The sequence below is a fragment of the Ovis aries genome, chromosome 21, assembly GCF_016772045.2.
Source record: "Ovis aries strain OAR_USU_Benz2616 breed Rambouillet chromosome 21, ARS-UI_Ramb_v3.0, whole genome shotgun sequence".
Classification (NCBI taxonomy): Eukaryota; Metazoa; Chordata; class Mammalia; order Artiodactyla; family Bovidae; genus Ovis; species Ovis aries.
Window position 1 is genome coordinate 20,132,670 of NC_056074.1, and position 18,842 is coordinate 20,151,511.

At 41.5% G+C, this 18,842-nt stretch overlaps 1 protein-coding gene across 7 annotated transcripts in view; it reads right to left on the bottom strand.

The window, feature by feature from the left end:
* The window catches only part of ANO5 (anoctamin 5), a 97,194-nt gene extending 80,687 nt beyond the window's left edge, over nucleotides 1-16,507 (bottom strand). For all 7 annotated transcript variants that reach the window (XR_006057395.2, XM_060404231.1, XM_060404229.1 and 4 more), the window contains exons 1-3: nucleotides 15,733-16,507; nucleotides 6,064-6,107; nucleotides 2,224-2,271 (exon numbers count right to left, since the gene is read on the bottom strand). Coding sequence is in view for 6 of the 7 variants with exons in the window: in XM_060404231.1 (XP_060260214.1) it covers nucleotides 2,224-2,271; nucleotides 6,064-6,107; nucleotides 15,733-16,447 (807 nt within the window). In the remaining variant the exon portion in view is untranslated. The remainder of the gene's footprint in view (nucleotides 1-2,223; nucleotides 2,272-6,063; nucleotides 6,108-15,732) is intronic.
* Nucleotides 16,508-18,842: the final 2,335 nt, after the last annotated feature.

The following is an 18,842-nucleotide window of genomic DNA, read 5'->3' on the forward strand; positions in this document are numbered from 1 at the left end:
AGACAGCCATTTTGCTTTTTTGCATTTCTTTTCATGGGGATGGACTTGATCCCTGTCTCCTGTACAGTGTCACAAACCTCATTCCATAGTTCATCAGGCACTCTATCTATCAGATCTAGGCCCTTAAATCTATTTCTCACTTCCACTGTATAATCACTAAGCGCAGGCGGCTACGAGAGTCGGCGCACTAAGCGCGTGGGAGAAGAGCTACCCCACCTCAGTGGTCAGGGGCAGCGGCCTAGAGTGCCAGGCTGTGATGGTGGAGGAACGGCGGAGAGGAGCTATCCTGTGTCCTAGGTCAGTGGCAGCGGGGAGGAGCTACCTCGCGTCCGAGTTCAGTGGCGGTGGCCAGGTAGAGACACCTCGCATCCGAGGTCAGGGGCGGCGGCCGAGAGGAGCTACCTTGCGTAGGAGGTCAGGGGCGGCAGCCGGGAGGAGCTATCCTGAGTGTGAGGTCAGGCCAGGAGAGACACCCTGCGTCTGAGGTCAGGGGCGGCCAAGAGAAGCCACCTCGCACCTGAGGCCAGGGGCGGTGACCCTGAGGAGCCTCCCAGAGCCCAAGGCCATGGGTGGCAGCTGGGAGGAGCCACCCACGCCTGAGGGCAAGACCGGTGGCTGGAAGGAGCGTCCTGAGGAGTGGTGGCTGCACAGCCGCAGGAGGGCCTAGAGGAGCTATGCCACTTTGAAGGTCAGGAATGGTGGCGGTAAGGAGATACCCCTTGTCCAAGGTAAGGAGCAGCGGCTGTGCCTTGCTGGAGCAGCCGTGAAGAGATACCCCACGCCCAAGGTAAGAGAAACCCAAGTAAGATGGTAGGTGCTGCAAGAGGGCATCAGAGGGCAGACACACTGAAACCATACTCACAGAAAACTAGTCAATCTAATCACACTAGGACCACAACCTTGTCTAACTCAATGAAACCAAGCCATGCCTGTGGGGCAACCCAAGACGGGAGGGTCATGGTGGAGAGGTCTGATAGGGCGTGGTCCACTGGAGAAGAGAATGGCAAGCCACTTCAGTATTCTTGCCATGAGAACCCCATGAACAGTATGAAAAGGCAAAATGATAGGATACCGAAAGAGGAACTCCCCAGGTCAGTAGGTGCCCAATATGCTACTGAAGATCAGTGGAGAAATAACTCCAGAAAGAATGAAGGGATAGAGCCAAAGCAAAAACAATACCCAGCTGTGGATGTGACTGGTAATAGAAGCAAGATCCAATGCTGTAAAGAGCAATATTGCATAGGAACCTGGAATGTCAGGTCCATGAATCGAGGCAAATTGGAAGTGGTCAAACAAGAGATGGCAAGGGTGAACGTCGACATTCTAGGAATCAGCGAACTAAGGTGGACTGGAATGGGTGAATTTAACTCAGATGACCATTTTATCTACTACTGCGGGCAGGAATCCCTCAGAAGAAATGGAGTAGCCATCATGGTCAACAAAAGAGTCCGAGATGCAGTACTTGGTTGCATAAGCTTTAGGCTCCACTTCACATTATTTGATCTATGGTTTTCAACTTGGCAATCAGGTAAGTGTTTAACATGGTCAAAAAATAAACATAAGTTAAAATAAATTAAAAATTAAAAAAAATAAAATCGCCAGTATTTTATTTTGATCAACCACACAACCTTCATTCTGGAACATAAAGATCAGTATGCTGGTGAAAAGGAAAACATTTATATCAAAATTGTCAGTAAGAAAATAACTCTGTTTCCCCATCTTCCCAAATGGTATCTTTTAGTTACTAAGCAACTAATATAAAATTTTGAATGCCTTTATTTACCTCTTAATTGGCATTCAAATATGCTAAATAAATTGTACTTCTTCATGATTAGTCTTAGGTGTGTACCTACAGGTAAGACGAGAGGTGTATGGAGAAAGAATACTAAATTAGACCTCGAAACCTGAGTTCTAATCTAGTCCAGGATATGCCCCCTTAATTTTGGTCAAATTATTAAACATCTCACACTCTTCATTTTCTCATCTCTAAAACTGAGAAAGTAAAATGCAAGCAAAGTGCTATGCTTTATGTACCATTCTAACTAATGTGCCTGATGACACCTTTTTCCCCACAAGCAATGGATTGTTTGCAAATAAAGCAACAAACATCGTATATAAGAACTTGAAAAATAATTGTGAACTAAGTAACAGTCATAACTCCTGATTATACAAAGATAACCCATCATGTCTATGCAAGAAAGTGTGCTACTGATGGCTGCTTACCTGTGGTTCTTGACAGATGAGAAAACTGGACTCGCTGCTTCTCAGGTCCTAATAGCACCATGGAGAAGACACAGCACTGTTAATAATAAGGCAATGGAGAGCATACAACTGTCAACAACAAAAACTCTAGATTCTCTATGCAAAATCTAAACCTACAATTCAGGGGACCTATGAAACACATCAAATCGGATGCAAAATTCTGTATGTACATGGGGTTTCCCAGGCCGCACTAATGGTAAAGAACCCACCTGCCAATGCAGGATACATAAGAGATGTGGGTTTGATCCCTGGGTTGGGAAGCTCCCCTGGAGGAGGGCATGGCTACCCACTCCAGTATTCTTGCCTAGAGAATCCCAGGGACAGGGGAGCCTGGTGGGCTGCCGCCTGTGGGATCGCACAGAATCGGACACAACTGAAGTGACTTAGCAGCAGCAGCAGCAGCAGAGCAACTAAGCACAGCACGGATACGACTTTTCTTCTTTTAATTCTGATTTTATTTAGGTTCTCTTGTTTTCTTAGTTGAAACTGAAAGCTTGTAAATTGTATTTATCTTTTCAAATATCAGGTCTTAATTCCATTGATCTTTTCTATTATCTTTTTAGTCTCTATGTCATTTATTTCTGTTCTGATCTTTACCTACTTTTATGAAGAGTTTTTAATCATAAATGGATGTTGAATTTTGTCAAATGGTTTTTGGTATCATATTCTTTTTATCTTTGATGTGATCATATGATTTTTGTCTTTCATTTTGTCACTGTGATGTATTATGCTGACTGATTAGCATGTATTGAACCATCCTTACATCCCTGGAATAAATTTTCACTTGACCATGGCATATGATCCTTTTAATGCATTTTTGAATTCTTCTTGCTAATATTTTGTTAAGGATATTTGTATATGTGTTCAAGAGGTATATTAGCCTGTAATTTTCTTTTTTTGTGGTGTCCTTGTCTGGTTTTTGTATCAGCATAGTTCTGGCCTCATAAAATGAATTTGGAAGTGTTTCCTTTTCCTCAATATTTTGGAAGAGCTTGAGAATGATAGATACTAAATTTTCTTTGAATGTTTGGTAGAGTTCTCCAGTGAAGCCATCTGGTCCTGGAATTTTGTTTGTTGAGAAGTTTTTGATTAATCACTAAGTTATATATCACCATAAGAAAGGCTATATATGACACACCCACAGCAAACATCATGCTCAAAAGAAAAGCTTTCACCTTTTTCTATAAGATCAGGAACAATAATAAGATGCTCATTCTTGACACTTTCAGTTAACATAATATTGCAAGTCCTAGCCTGATCAATTAAGCAAGAAGAGTAAATAAAAGGCCTACTACATTTAAAAGGAAAAGTAAAACTGTCACTATTTATATTAACTCATGCTGATGGCCTGAGTTAATATAACCAAAAACCTGAAGACTGTCCCCCCAAAACTGTTAGAATTCATTATTTAATTTAGTAAACCTGTAGGGTATAAAAATACACAAAAATCAGTTGCACTTCCATACACACTAGTAAAGAGTTATCATAAAGAGAAATTAAGAAAACAATCCCATTTACAATTGCATCAAAAAGAATAAAATACTTAAGAATAAATTTAACCAAGTAAGTGAAAGACCCAGAACACATTGCTGAAAGACACTGAAGACACACATAAGTAGAAAGCTGTCTGTGCTCATGGATTGGAAGCTTACTATTGTTAAAGTGTCTATATCACACAAAGTAATCTAAGATTAATTCAATCAACCATAATTCCAATGGTATTTTTCACAGAACTGAATAAACAATCCTAAAATTTGCCTAAACTCACAAAAGACCCTGAATAACCCAACCAATCTTAAGAAAGAAGAACAAATTTAGAGGCATCATACCTTCTGATTTCCAACTATATTATAAATATATAGTAATCGAAACATAATAGTATTGATATAAACACTGAAACATAGATGAACAGAACAGAGAGCCCCAAAATAAACCTATTATATATGATCAATTAATTTATAACAAAGGAGCCAATAAAATACAATGGGGAAAGGATACTGTCTTCTTCCCTAAGGAGTGTTAGGGACACTGGTTAGTCACATGCAAAATAATACAACTAGACCACTATCTCACACCATACAGAAAAAAATTAAAAATGCATTAAAGAATTGAGTGTAAGATCTTAAATCATAAAACCCAGGAAAAAAATATAGGTGGTAAGCTCCTTGATATCAGTCTCAGATAATTTTTTGCATCTGACTCTAAAACCAAATGCGGTAAAAACAAAAATAAATCGGTGGGATTACACCACACTAAAAAGTTTCTGCATAGCAAAGGAAATCATTAACAAAGTGAGAAGGCAACCTACCAAATGGGAGAATATTTGCAAATCATACACCTGATAAGAGGTCAACACCAAAATATATATACATATATATATAAAACCCATACAACTCAATAGCAAAAAAGCCAAACAATCCAATTGAAAAAATGGGCAGAAGATCTGAATAAACATTTTCCCAAAGAAATACAGATGGCCAACAGGCACATGAAAAGATGTTCAGCATCACTAGTCATCAGAGAAATGCAAATCAAAATCACTGTGAGATATCTCCTTACTCTTGTAAGAATGGCTACTATCAAAAACATAAGGAATAACAGTGTTGGCAAGAATATGGAGAAAAGAGAACCCCTATGCACTGCTGATGGGAATATAAATTGGTACAGATACTATCGGAAACAGTATGGAGATTCTTCAAAAAATTAAAAACAGAACTACCACAGGGTCTGGAAATCCCACTTTTGGTTATTTATCCAACGAATAAGAAAATACTAATTTGAAAAGATACATGAACCCCCAAAGGTCACTGCAACATTATTTACAATAGCCAACATATGCAAACTACCTGAAGTACCTATGAATGGAAAAGTTAATAAATAATATGGACACACACACAATGGAGTATTTCTTAGCCATAAGAAAAAGAATAAAATTTTGCCAATTGCTACATCAACGGAACTTGAGGGTATTATGCTAAGTGAAATGAATCAGACAGAGAAAGACAAATCCTGTATGATTTCACTACCACGAGGAGTCTAGAAAATAAAACAAACAAACAAAATGGAACACAACTTACAGACATGCAGAACAGATGGGTGGCTGCCAGAAAAGAGGTGGTTGGAGACAGGCAAAAGCTTGAAAGGTGTCAGGAGGTATAAACAGTCAGTTACAAGTAAGTCATGGGGATGTAATACATGATACAGTAACTGCAGTCAATGGTACTGTATTGCACATTTGCTAAAAGAGAATAAATCTTAATGCTATCATCACAAGAAAAAATATCTGTGACTCTGTATGATGATGCATGGTAATCAGACTTCTTGTGATGACATTTGGCAGCATGAACAAATATGAATCATTACGCTGCACACCAGAAATTAATATCAGATTATATGTCAATTACACCTCAGTAAAAAGGCACTAATTAGACACTGCTAACTCTGATAAGAAAAGCCATTAAATATTATTCCTTGCATTATCAAGCAGTGGGTTAAGCTAAATCCTATTATCTTGCATATCAAGTCTCAGCATATCTGAGTTTACATCACAGAAAGCCTCAGAACAAATCCAAACTTATGTTTTCTCTCCTATAACACCCAGAAAGAGTCAGTATTAAGGTTACGTGAAATATGGTATTTGCTCTACTTAAAAAGTAATAGGTTGGAGGACAAAACATGAAGAAAGTAGCATGAATAAATAACCAAAGTGCAAAGACCCAAGTATTCATATGAAGCACATATCTAACCTTGCCTCAATTTTTGTTCTGACTTACAAGGAGCTAACACATATATTTAACTTACCTCATTTGCTTTGGAATAACGGTCTTCTCTACTGAATTGTCTGTCTAAATTAAACAACAAAAAAAAGTCATGTTAAAATGGCCAACTGATCACAATATGTTAAAACTCTGGATAGGGAGAATTCAAAATTTAAAAGATCATATTATCTGTGAACAGAAACAATTTTAATTCTTCCTTTCCAATTAGATGTCTTTTATTCCTTTTCCTGCCTAAATGGTCTGGCTAGAACTTCTAGTACTATGCTGAATAGAAGTGACAGAAGTGAATATCCTCGGCTGAGCAATAAAGTTAACTCATAAACAAAAGCTCCTCGAAGTTCCTAATAAGTATTAAAAGTATAAACGGGTCCTGAGATTAAAAAAAAAAAAAGTTGACAACTGCTATCTTAGCTATAAAATCAGTAGAAATGCATGCACTATGGGAATGGTACAAGAACGTTCATAACAGTATTATTGGTAATAACCAGAAAACCAAGGTTTCCCAGGTGGCTCAGTGGTTAAAACAAACAAACAAACAAAAAAACCCGCCTGCCAATGTAGGAGACAGAGGAGATGTGTGTTCGATTTTGGGGGCTGGAAAGATACCCTGGAGAAGGAAAAGGCAACCCACTCCAGTATTCTTGCCTGGATAAAATCCCATGGACAGAGGAGCCTAGTGGGCTACACTCCATGGGGTTGCAAAGAGTTGGGCATGACTGAGCATATAACACTCAGAAAACTAGCATCACCCCAAATATCCAGAAACAATAAAGTGGATCAATGCAATGTAGTATAATCACGCCATGTATGGTATCTAGCAATAAAATTGAATTAGTTTTAATTAGATGTAAAAACATAAATCTCCCAGAAATAGTTCAGCAAAAAGGCAGAAATAATTAGCATTATTTCAATTACATAAAGTTTAACTATGCAGAACCAAAGTATGTTACTTACGGATGAATACTTAAGGGTAGGTAAATGTTGGGATACAATTAATACAATCACTGGCCAAAAAAACACTCCAGTTGCCTGAGCTCAGATTGCTGTCCTGTATTGCAAACCACACACCAAACATTTACGCCCTCTCTGCACTGACCTGTGACGACCTGGGCTCGGGAAACTGACATATGCTGCTACTCTGGCTACTGCTAATGCTGTCAATAGTAAACTGCTCTTTGTCTCCCATCCAGGTGTCTCACAATCTTCTACCAGTGACCATGAAATTGTAACAGGCTACTCTGTCAACTTTCAAATGCAGTGAAGTCTCAGACTTTTCACAGTTCTTGTCCCTGATTGTCAGTACAACGATGATAATACAGGTGGTGATAATCGCTAACGTGCGTTCATTCTCTATTGTTAAATTTACAGCAGAGGAGACAGAAAAGAAATGCAAAAAAGGCAACACGGCTGTCTGAGGAGGCCTTCCAAATAGCTGAGAAAAGAAGAGAAGAAAAGGCAAAGGAGAAAAGGAAAGATATACCCACTTGAATGCAGAGTTCCAAAAGAATAGCAAGGAGAGATAAGAAAGCCTTTCTCACTGATCAATGCAAAGAAATAGAGGAAAACAATAGAATGGGAAAGACTCGAGATGGCTTCAAGAAAATTAGAGATACCAGGGGAACATTTCATGCAAAAGGGGTAAAATAAAGGACAGAAATGGCAGGGACCTAACAGAAACAGAAGATATTAAGAGGAAGTGACAAGAATACCCAGAAGAACTATATAAAAAAGATCCTCATGATCCAGATAACCATGATGGTGTGATCACTCACCTACAGCCACACATCCTGGAATGTGAAGTAAAGTGGGCCTTAGAAAGCATCACTACGAACAAAGCTAGTGGAGGTGATGGAATTCCAGTTGAGCTATTTCAAATCCTGGAAGATGATGCTGTGAAAGTGCTGCACTCAATATGCCAGCAAATTTGGAAAACTCAGCAGTGGCCACAGGACTGGAAAAGGTCAGTTTTCATTCCAATCCCAAAGAAAGGCAATGCCAAAGAATGTTCAAAGTACTGCCCAATTGCACTCATCTCACATGCTAGCTCACATGCTCAAAATTCTTCAAGCCAGATTTCAATAGTTTGTGAACCGTGAACTTCAAGATGTTCAAGCTGGATTTAGAAAAAGCAGAGAAATCAGAGATCAAATTGCCAATATCAGCTGGATCATGGAAAAAGCACGAGAGTTCCAGAAAAACACCTACTTCTGCTTTATTGACTACATGAAAGCCTTTGACTGTGTGGATCACAACAAACTGAAAAATTCTTAAAGAGATGGAAAAACCAGACCACCTTCCTGCCTCCTAAGAAATCTGTATGCAGGTCAAGATGCAATCGTTAGAACTGGATATGGGACAACAGATTGACTCCAAATCGGGAACGCAGTACATCAAGGTATACTGTCACCCTGTTTATTTAACTTGTATGCAGAGTACATCATGCGATATGCCAGGCTTGATGAAGCACAAGCTGGAATCAAGATTGCTGGGAGATATATCAATAACCTCAGATATGCAGATGACACCACCCTTATGGCAGAAAGCGAAGAACAACTAAAGCGCCTCTTGATGAAACTGAAAGAGGAGAGTGAAAAAGTTGGCTTAAAGCTCAATATTCAGAAAACTAAGATCATGGCATTGAGTCCCATCACTTTCTGGCAAATAGATGGGGAAACAATGGAAACAGTGAGAAACTTTATTTTGGAGGGCTCCAAAATCACTGCAGATGGTGACCACACCAATGAAATTAAAAGACTCTGGCTCCTTGGAAGAAAAGCTATGATCCAACCTAGACAACATATTAAAAAGTAGAGACATTACTTTGCCAACAAAGGTCCGTCCAGTCAAAGCTATGGTTTTCCAGTGGTTATGTATGGATGTGGGAGCTGGACTATAAAGAAAGCTGAGTGCTGAAGAGTTGATGCTTCTGCACTGCAGTGTTTGAGAAGATTCTTGAGAGTCCCTTGGACTGCTAGTTGAAAGAGTGAACCCTAAAGGAAGTCAGTCCTGAATATTCGCTGCAAGGACTGACGTTGGGAAAGACTGAAGACAGGAAGAGAAGCGGAAGACAGGATGAGATGGTTGGATGGCATCACCGACTCGATGGATATGCATTTGAGCAAGCTCCGGGAGTTGGTAATGGACAGGGAGGCCTGGCGTGCTGCAGTCCATGGGATCTCAAAGAATTAGACATGACTTAGTGACTGAAATGAGAGGAGACAGACCCAAAACTGTGATAAATGCTATACAAGAGACTAAAAGAGCAAACAGAAAAAGTGAGAAAAACAAGGAGGGTTGCGGTTTAGACATAAGGAACTCAGAAAATCTCTCTGAGGGGGTAATAATTATACTGAGATGTGAAAGTTGAGAGGATACAAGAAACATGAGAACACCCAAAGGCTGCAAGACAGGAACAGTTTTTTTAGGTGTTGAAAGAAACAAAGGCCAAGCTAAAGATGAGTAGGTAAATGGCAGACAGGTATAAGAAGGTATTAGAAAGGCATAGAGTTGGGGGACCATTTGTGGAGGACCTTGTATGACTCGATTTCTTCTTTGGTGAAATAGTAAACCATGAACAAGTATTTAAATAGTATTTACATTTTATGAAAAGCACTAGTTACTGACTGGAGGATGTGTTAAAAGATAGTGAGAATTGAGAAAAGAAATAAATCATGAGAGGTTGCTGCAATAAATCACAAGAGATGATGGGGGTCTAGCCTGCAGTTGGAAACACTGCAAATGAAGGCACCTAAGTGGACTGTAGATGTCTCAGTAAAAACGGAAAACAAGCTGCTATCAAATTGCAGCTGTGCAGGTGGACAGACAAAGAAGATGAAAGATTACTAGACTTGAGCAATTTGTGAATCCATTTACTGAAACGGGGAAGATTATTAACGGTAGGCAATTAATACAGCAGATGCTGCTGGCTCCCCACAAATATCCTTTCTCTTCCTTGTTCTTTACTAACAAAATACTAATTATATGGTGCAGCAATGAGCTCTCACAAAATAAAAAGAACAAAAAAACACATTTCCTAGCCTTCTTTGCAATCTAAGAATACAGCATAAACTCAAAGCTGTGTGCTGTGCCATGCTAAGTCACTTCAGTCACATTCAACTCTTTGCGACCCTGTGGACCACAGCCCACCAGGCTCCTCTGTCCATGGGATTCTCCAGGCAAGAACACTGGAATGGATTGCTTTGCCCTTCTCCAGGGGATCTTCCTGACCCAGGGATTGAACCCGCATCTCTTACTTCTTCATTGGCAGACGAGTTCTTTACCACTAGTGCCACCTGGGAAGTCCAAATTCAAAGCTACCAAATATCGTATAAAAGGCTTTAATGTCCATACTATATTCTAAGATGTGCGTAAGCATTAAATGAAAATGCATGTAAATTGCTTCATGCAGCCAGTCGCTGGCACAGAAATCATGAATGTTATTCTTGATGATATTGTTATTATTATTAGGATATATTCTATACTTTTATTAATTTTTAAAACTATTTCAAAGTCTTTGGATAAGTTGTAGAGTGTCAGAATAAAGATAAAAGAATATATTTTGTATTCAGGTCTTCTTGTTGCAGGATCTATTAAACAGTTAATGGCTAGTGTAAGCAAAGTAAAAAACTAACACGCTCTAGGTATAGCCATGTAATTTAACTTTTCTGAGTATAGGTTTTCTGTCTAAAAGATTTAAAATATAAGTAAAAATTATTTGACATATATAAAATGTCACACAGTATCATTATCAAAGGGTTTTACTCATGAATACTATCTAGATGTACAGCTAAAAATTCCACAGTGTCTTGACTACCTCTCATTGGACTTTCCAAAAACAAAGAAAGGAAACCAATCTAGCAAACTCTTAGAATAAGTAGATAAAGAATAGAAGTCTAAGAAAATACATGCCTTGTCTCTCAATGTATTGTACTTACACACTGGCATAGGGAGGCTTTTATTTTCTTGAGGACAAAAACAGTCACTCTTATGCATAGAATTAAACACAGTTCCAAGCACAGAGAAAAAAATGTACACCTTAAGCTTGAGTTATAGAATATTTTATAATTCCACATTTTAGAAAAGAAAGTAGAAAAACTGGAAACACTAACTTTTACTTCCTCTAATTATTTTTGCTATACTTAACATAAAACAAATAGTTTAAAAAATATTTCAAACTGTTATCAGAACTGGATGCAAAGTGTTTATTTCAGAATGTGGAAGAGAAGTGAAGTGAAGTAAACGTCACTCGGCCGTGTCCGACTCTGCAATCCCATAGACTATATACAGTCTGTGGAATTCTCTAGGCCAGGATACTGGAGTGGGTAGCCTTTCACTTCTCCAGGGATCGAAGCCAGGTCTCCCACACTGCAGGCAGATTCTTTACCAGCTGACGATATAGTTCCTTCAGATTATCTCCAATCTATAATAGTTCTCTCATGCTTTTTGCTTTTCAATTTGCTGATTCCTCACCTGGATCTAACAACTGTTTCTTCTTTTAGCTAATTTTTGCTTATTTTTCCACTTTACAACAGTTTCGACATCTTCCTTTCAAGTCTCACCAGAAACCTCCTCTTCTGGCCCCTGGTTGGCCTCCTCCCTGCTCCCATAGCACCCTGGCCTTAGCTCTTTGGGAAATGTAGCCCCATTCTGGGCTTCCCTGGTAGCTCAGCTGGTAAAGAATCTGCCTCCAAAGCAGGAGACCCAGTTTGATTCCTGGGTTGGGAAGATCCCCAGGAGAATGGATAGGCTACCCACTCCAATATTCTTGGGCTTCCCTGGTGGCTCAGACGGTAAAGAGTCCACCTGCAGTGCAGGAGACCTGGGTTTGATCCCTGGGTCAGGAAGATCCCCTGGAGGAGGGCATGGCAATCCACTCCAGTATTCTTGCCTGGAGAATCCCCATAGACCAAGAAGCCTGGTGGGCTAAAATCCACGGGGTCGCAAAGAGTCGGACACAAATGAGAGACTAAGCACAGCACAGCACAGCCCTGTTCTCAGTCAGTTCAGTTCAGTCGCTCAGTCATGTCCGACTCTGCAACCAAGTGAACCGCAGCTCGCCAGGCCTCTGTGTCTATCACCAACTCCCAGAGTTCACTCAAACTCATGTCCATAGAGTTGGTGATGCCATCCAGCCATCTTATCCTCTGTCGTCCCCTTCTCTTCCGCCCCCAATCCCTCCCAGCATCAGAGTAAGAGATGTAAGTAAGCCCTGTTCTACCACCCTCTGCTGCTGCTGCTGCTGCTAAGTTGCTTCAGTCGTGTCCGACTCTGGGCGACCCCACAGACGGCAGCCCACCCGGCTTCCCCGTCCCTGGGATTCTTCAGGCAAGAATACTGGCGTGGGTTGCCATTTCCTTCTCCGATGCATGGAAGTGAAAAGTGAAAGTGAAGTCGCTCAGTTGTGTCCGACTCCTAGCGACCCCACGGACTGCAGCCCACCACCCTCTATAAGATTGCAAACTCCCTGAGAACCAGGCGGAGTGCACTTTGTAAACAGCATCCCTTTCAGAAAAGCAGAAACATTAAAGAAGACAGATGTATTTCCTCACACACCATGCTCCCTCTCTCACACAGCGCTCACCTACTTGCGCTCTCTCTCTCTCACACACACAATCAGATGTTCACAACATGTCAGAGATCCAGATATACTTTCACACCCAGAGAATATAAAGTTGAAGAAACTGCATAATCTACAAGCCTCTGTCAACACAGAGGCATATCTGAAGAGGCAGGATTTGAAGCCAACAAATGGATCAGCTTCTTGCTATTCCTGCAACTTCCTCTCAAGTCAATAGAATTGACTTGACTTGACTTTTGTGGCCTAGAAACCAGAACTACAAAAGGTTCAGTACAGATCACTATCTCTCGCTCTCTCTCTCTCTTGCTCTCTCTAGTCGCTAAGTCATGTCCCACTCTTGCGACCCCATGTACAGTAGCCTACCAGGTTCCTCTGTCCATGGGATTTTCCAGGCAAGAATACTGGAGTGGGTTGCCATCTCCTTCTCTAGGGGATCTTCCCGACCCAGGAATCGAACCCAGGTCTCCTGCATTGTAGGTACAATCTTTACTGACTGAGCTATGAGGGAAGCCCTATTGATCACTATGGAGAATCATAAAATATGAGTCAAAATTTATGCCAGCCCAAAGACAGCTTTGAGTTTTCACTGAAAGCACATTACTAATACACACTCAGTGAACCCAGAACCCAAAAATAGCCCTTGGATTTACCAAATGGTCTTCTCAGTTTACATTTCTTCCAGGAGTATAAAATAACATAAACATAAATACGGCCACATACAAAAAAAACAAAAACAAAAACGAATATTTCAAATCAGAACTTGCTAACAATGTTGATCAGTCAATAAGTCAATTTCAGCAACATTGACATTTTACTAGCAGCATTTCTTTACATAACAATTTAATGTTTTATTACACACTGCCCTTATAATTTCACTTTAAAAATTATTATATTGTGGGAAAACAGTTAATTGGAGATCACTGATTGTTTCTATGTTCAATTGTTAGGAAAATAAACAGAAAATATAACAAATCCCAGAAAAATCTATTATGTCTGAAAGGCACAGTGTAAATATTCTCTCTCCAAGGAGAAAGTTTATCACATGTAAATCAATTGTTTAACTTTCTCTTCAAAGATGATTTAGAAAATATGTAATACACAGATTCAGGCTTACCTATATTGGGGAATTTACTCTAAGAAATCCATTTTATATTAAAACACAAGAATAAAAGTAGCTCTTAAAAATTCATGCTGTGGGGGACTTCTCTGGTGGTAGTTGTATTTCCCTCTGTATTTAATTATTTTTGTTTAAAAAGGGAGGAGTTGCTTCAAGTGATACCATCAATAAAATGGAAAGAGAACCCACAAATGGAAGAAAATATTTGCAAGCCATACACACTGAATATATAGACTTCTTCCACCACAATAATTAAAAGGCAACTAATTTTTTTTAAACAGGCAAAGGATTTGAATAGACATTTTTTCCAGTGAAGATACATGAATAGTTAATAAGCACTGAAACAGATACTCAACACTTTTGGTCACTGAGAAAATGTAAATCAAAATCACATTGAGACAGCACTTCACACCCACTAGGGTTGCTATAAATAAAAAAGACAGACAATCACACATGTTAGTGAAGACATGGAGTAATTGGGGTCACTATATACTACTTGTGAAAATGTGAAAATGAGGCAGAAAACAGTTTAGCAATTTCTCAAAATGCTCAATATACAGCCACCATATTATTCAGTAATTCCAATACTAGGTGTATACCCAAGAAAAATACAAACGTATTTTCATACAAAATCTTGCAATAAATGGTCATAGCAGCATCATAGCCAAGGAAGTGGAAACAATTCAAATGTCCACCAATCAATAAACAGATAAAGTATGAATACATCTGCAATGGAATATTATTTGACAATAAAAAGGAATAATGCAATGATACAAGTTATAACATGCATGAAATTAAAAAACACATGCTAAGAGGAAGAAGCCAGCTACAAAAGATCACATACATGAGTCTGTTTACCAGAAGTTCAGAATTGGTAAACCCAGAGATGGTAAATAGATTAGAGGCTGCCTAGGGCTGGGGGTACCTAAGGTGGGGAGGGGGTGAAGGGGGAGTGACAGCTAAGAGGTTTCTATTTGAGGTAAACAAAATGTTCCAAAATTAGATTATGGTGATGATGGTAAAATTGCAAATATACTAAAATTGGAACTCTACCTTTAAAGTGGGTGATTCTTATTGTATTTAAATTATATCTCAAACTGTTAAGGGGAGAAGGAGGATGCATAATAAGGCATTTTATTTCTTTGGTGTCTTTGAAGACTAAATAGTATGACTTCTTAGATCATTTATCACTTTACAAAAAAACACCCCACTGCTTCCATGTTCAGATCTAACACTTAACAAGACATGAAAGTAAAGTGTCATTGAGAGAAGTGAATATCATCGAAGGCCCTGGAGACAGACCTAGGAAAATATGTGCTTTTTCAGGAAATGTGTACTAAAACAGAACCACAGAATATGGGTCCGGGACGGCCACAGGGGGAGTTTCCAGAGGTTGGCCCTGTCTCTGTCCCATCCTGTCCCAGAGGGCTTGGTATTTTCCTGGACCCACACCTGTTTAGCTTCTGGCTGGTTCCTGGGGCCTCTGACATGGCTCCAGAGGATAGCCCAAGTATCACGGGTAGGGGGAGATGGGAAACTCCAGAGCAAACGATGGACAAATATTTTTCCAAAGAAACTAAAAATTCAATGAAACCTTGTGAAACAGCAGCCTCCCCACGTGCATAGGAATCTCAAACTGATCGACCTTAGGGTTCGGTCTGCTCCTCCCATAATTAACAAGGATCTCAAAGCTGGAGCAGTAATTGGCAAATAGAAACAGGCAACAAGACTCGAGGGCCCACACCGGGAATTGCTGTCATGCGCCCTAAGCTTGGGCTCTCCCCTTGGTAGGAGGCTCCTTCTTGCCTCTGCCCAAGTTCAGAGGCCGGGGAACCTCGGTTCACCCGTCCATGCTCTCCCACCCGGGCAGGGACCGTGCGCCCGGGCGGGCGCTGTCTCGCACCGGGCGCAGCGCATCCACGAACGTCCCTGGGATCCAGGCGGCGAGGCCGCCAACGTCCCCCCGGGGTCCCCGCGCCACGCAAGCCGGCTCCCACCTTGATGCACCATCTCCAGGACGTCTGGGTCGCCCATCTTCGCCAGCTCGTTAATGACGCTGCCCGAGGGGGAGACGCTCGACCACTCAGACGACTTGCGAAATTTGGCCTGGAGGCTAAATCTGACGGTGGGCCGCTGTGGTGGGAGCAAGAGGTCCTGTTTGTAAGCGTCGATCTTCTTGGGTTCCTCAGGTCTCGGGGGCGTCAGCCCCTGAGGCTTCTTATCCGGCCGGTACTTCCACTTGCTCGGGTTCTTGACGTTCAGCTTCAGCGCCCTCTCCCGGTAGCGCCTCTTGGACCGCTCCCAGTACATCTCCCGGATCGTGCCGGGATGAAAGCTTCCCGGCTTCCACTCGTGCTCTCGGTGCTGGCCCTCCCGCGGCTCTCCCCGCCTCTCTCTCCTCCCCGCCAGCTCTCCGCCCCTCGACCCGCTGGGCTGCGGGCTCCCAGGCTCCCACTCGCTCCCGCCCCCTGCCTCACTCGGCCCGGGCTCCTCCGCCTCCCGTTCCCCTTCCGGGCCCGCGGCCGCCTCCTGGCCCTCTTGGTCCGGCAGTTCGCTTCTCAACTGGCCTTGCTGGTCCCATCCCACCGGGTTGGCGCCCGTCCCGGGCTCCTGGTTCTCCTGGGCGGCCGCCTCCCCTCTCTCCGAACCAATCTCTGTTGCCAGCCGAAGGGCGAACTGCGCCCTCAGCCTGTCGGTCTGGTCCTCCTCCATCTATCTGCCCGGCCCTCCGCCTAGAATGGGCGGCAGTCGGAGAGAACCCCCTTCCCGGTTGGAGTTATTTTTTGTCGGGTGAGAAAAAACCTGCCTTCCTTAAGGGGAGCCCACCCCTTAAAAGGCTCGCGCGTGGCCCGTTCTGCGAGATTCTAGCAGCCCCTCCTTCCGGAATCCTGCGCAGGGTTATTTGCAGCTGGTAGCAGCAACACGGTTGGTGGTGGTTTAGTACCCAAGTCGTGTCCGACTCTTACTACCCCATAGGCCTCTCGGTCCATGGGATTTCCCAGGCAAGAATACTGGAGTAGGTTGCCGTGCCCTTCTCCAGGGGATTTTCCCAATCCAGGAATCAAGCCCAGGTTTCCTGCATTTCAGAGGGAATCCCATCTCACACAGTTGGTGGAAAGTCAAGTTTGTCCAAAATTCGAATTCAGCCTCTGCCCCTTAGAAGTTAGATGACATTGGTCAAGTTTCTTCAGGAGACATTGGCTTGTTTCTTCAAGAGAACCATTATTAGGACCCAAATCGGGGACTTGTGAGGGGCACAATGTACAGTGCGGCTGTAATGAGTTAAGAATTCAGATGCTCTCAAGACGAAGCCCTTTTGCACCGAGCCCTGCTCCATCTCAGAGTTTCTTACTGGCTTGAGCATTTAGACCTCAAGCAGAGTGAATGGTCACACTCTTCACAGGCTCCTCTGAATTGATTTATGTCTTTGAGACCTTAACAACTACCAGCTCCCCAATAATTGGGAGATAAAAATTACTGTCTAAAAGAGGAAAAATAGATAAGCGGTGATGAACTAAGGGTGAGGTAGAGGTCTGGGCTGAGGGTCTTGAGTGCTAAGGAGGGAGTGACTGAGTTTGGGGCAGGTATGGGCAAATTTAAGAATAAGGAGAACATAACCAAGGAAGACTTGATCTTTTTGAATTTTCATGTTACTCTATTTTTTTCCCCCTTCTATTGACATTTTTTAGCCTAGGAGTATCTTTTACAGATGAGAAAATAGGCTTGAGAGAATTGTTTTGGTGAAGTCCATGGTTAACTGTGGAACTGGAAATCATCTCTTTTCCTATGCCTTGCTATCTGTTCTCTATTTCAGGCTGTAGGCAATTGCTTACTTGATGTGTTTTGGAATGGTGTTTGAAATGTTGTTATTTGTCAGGCAAGTGTATACTCCTCGGTTCTGTCTTGTCACAACGAAGATTTGGAGTGATGGACATTAAAGCCCACAGCGTGTCACAGCTCTCGGGGCTTGGACAGACCATGTTATAGCTCTCAGGTCTCGAATGGACCGTGTTATAGCTCTTAGACAAATCAGTGTCACAGCTCCGTATTACAGCTCTATTTTATTTAGATAATAACAGGAAAACCATCCTTGAGGCGTGAGGGCAGGTTGACCCAAAGACCGGAAGAAAAAAGCGTCCCAGTGTGGGGTGGGGGTGGGGGTGGGGGGAGGAGCTAGCTTTGGCTCCTCTTTTTGTCTGTCTCGCCCCCCCTCCACCCCCGCCCCCAGGGCCTGTCCTATGTAAATTGGGCCAGCCAGGAGTGTTGTTTGTTTTACCTGAGGTCCTCACTCCCCTCGGACCTTCCTTTGTTCTGTATGTGCGGGCTTTTCTCTTCCTTATCTTTTAGACACTGCCATTCTGGACTCCTTTTCCCTATTCTAACTACCTAACAGTATTCATAAGTTAAGCCGTGGACTTACATGTAATTATAATAAATTGGTAGTTATCTGACAAGTGTTGGTATTTACCTCTTGATTAATCATTGTTTGAGTCTAATGAAATGTTTATCCTCTGATTTGTTTTGTGTTCTTCCCATATACCAGGTACTCTGCTAGGTGCTGTAGATATTGTGATTTAACACATGGTACAGATTTTGCTTTATGTAGATTAAATAAAAATAAAAACAAAATAATTTTTCTATAATTTTATAGAATTATATACTTAATATTTCTTGATTCTGCACCGTATTTGAAGTGACACGTGAAAAAGACATTTAACGATGATTTTGTGCAAAATTGAATATTTCGATGCTGATTTTGCTGATATTCATCCTCTCTAAGCCTTGTTAACAAAAAAGTTGGATCTTTCTTGTGTTCTTTTGATAAAGGTATGTATTTTCTCCATAACGCCTGAGATCTTGAGACATTTTCTCTGTGTTTGTATCACTGAAATACTTTATTTTGCTTATCCATTCATAATTTAAGGATCTGTCAGTTTCTTCCATTGCTACACCCTGCCTCTTTAAACTCAATCTTCAACCATCTATTTCCAGAATTATGTTATGAATAATGAATACATATTCTTTTAATGTATTTGGTTACACAGTTAAGTGTTGTATTGAGACCAGAAAGTTATCTTTTTTAGCCCTCCAAATTATTTCAGCCTTT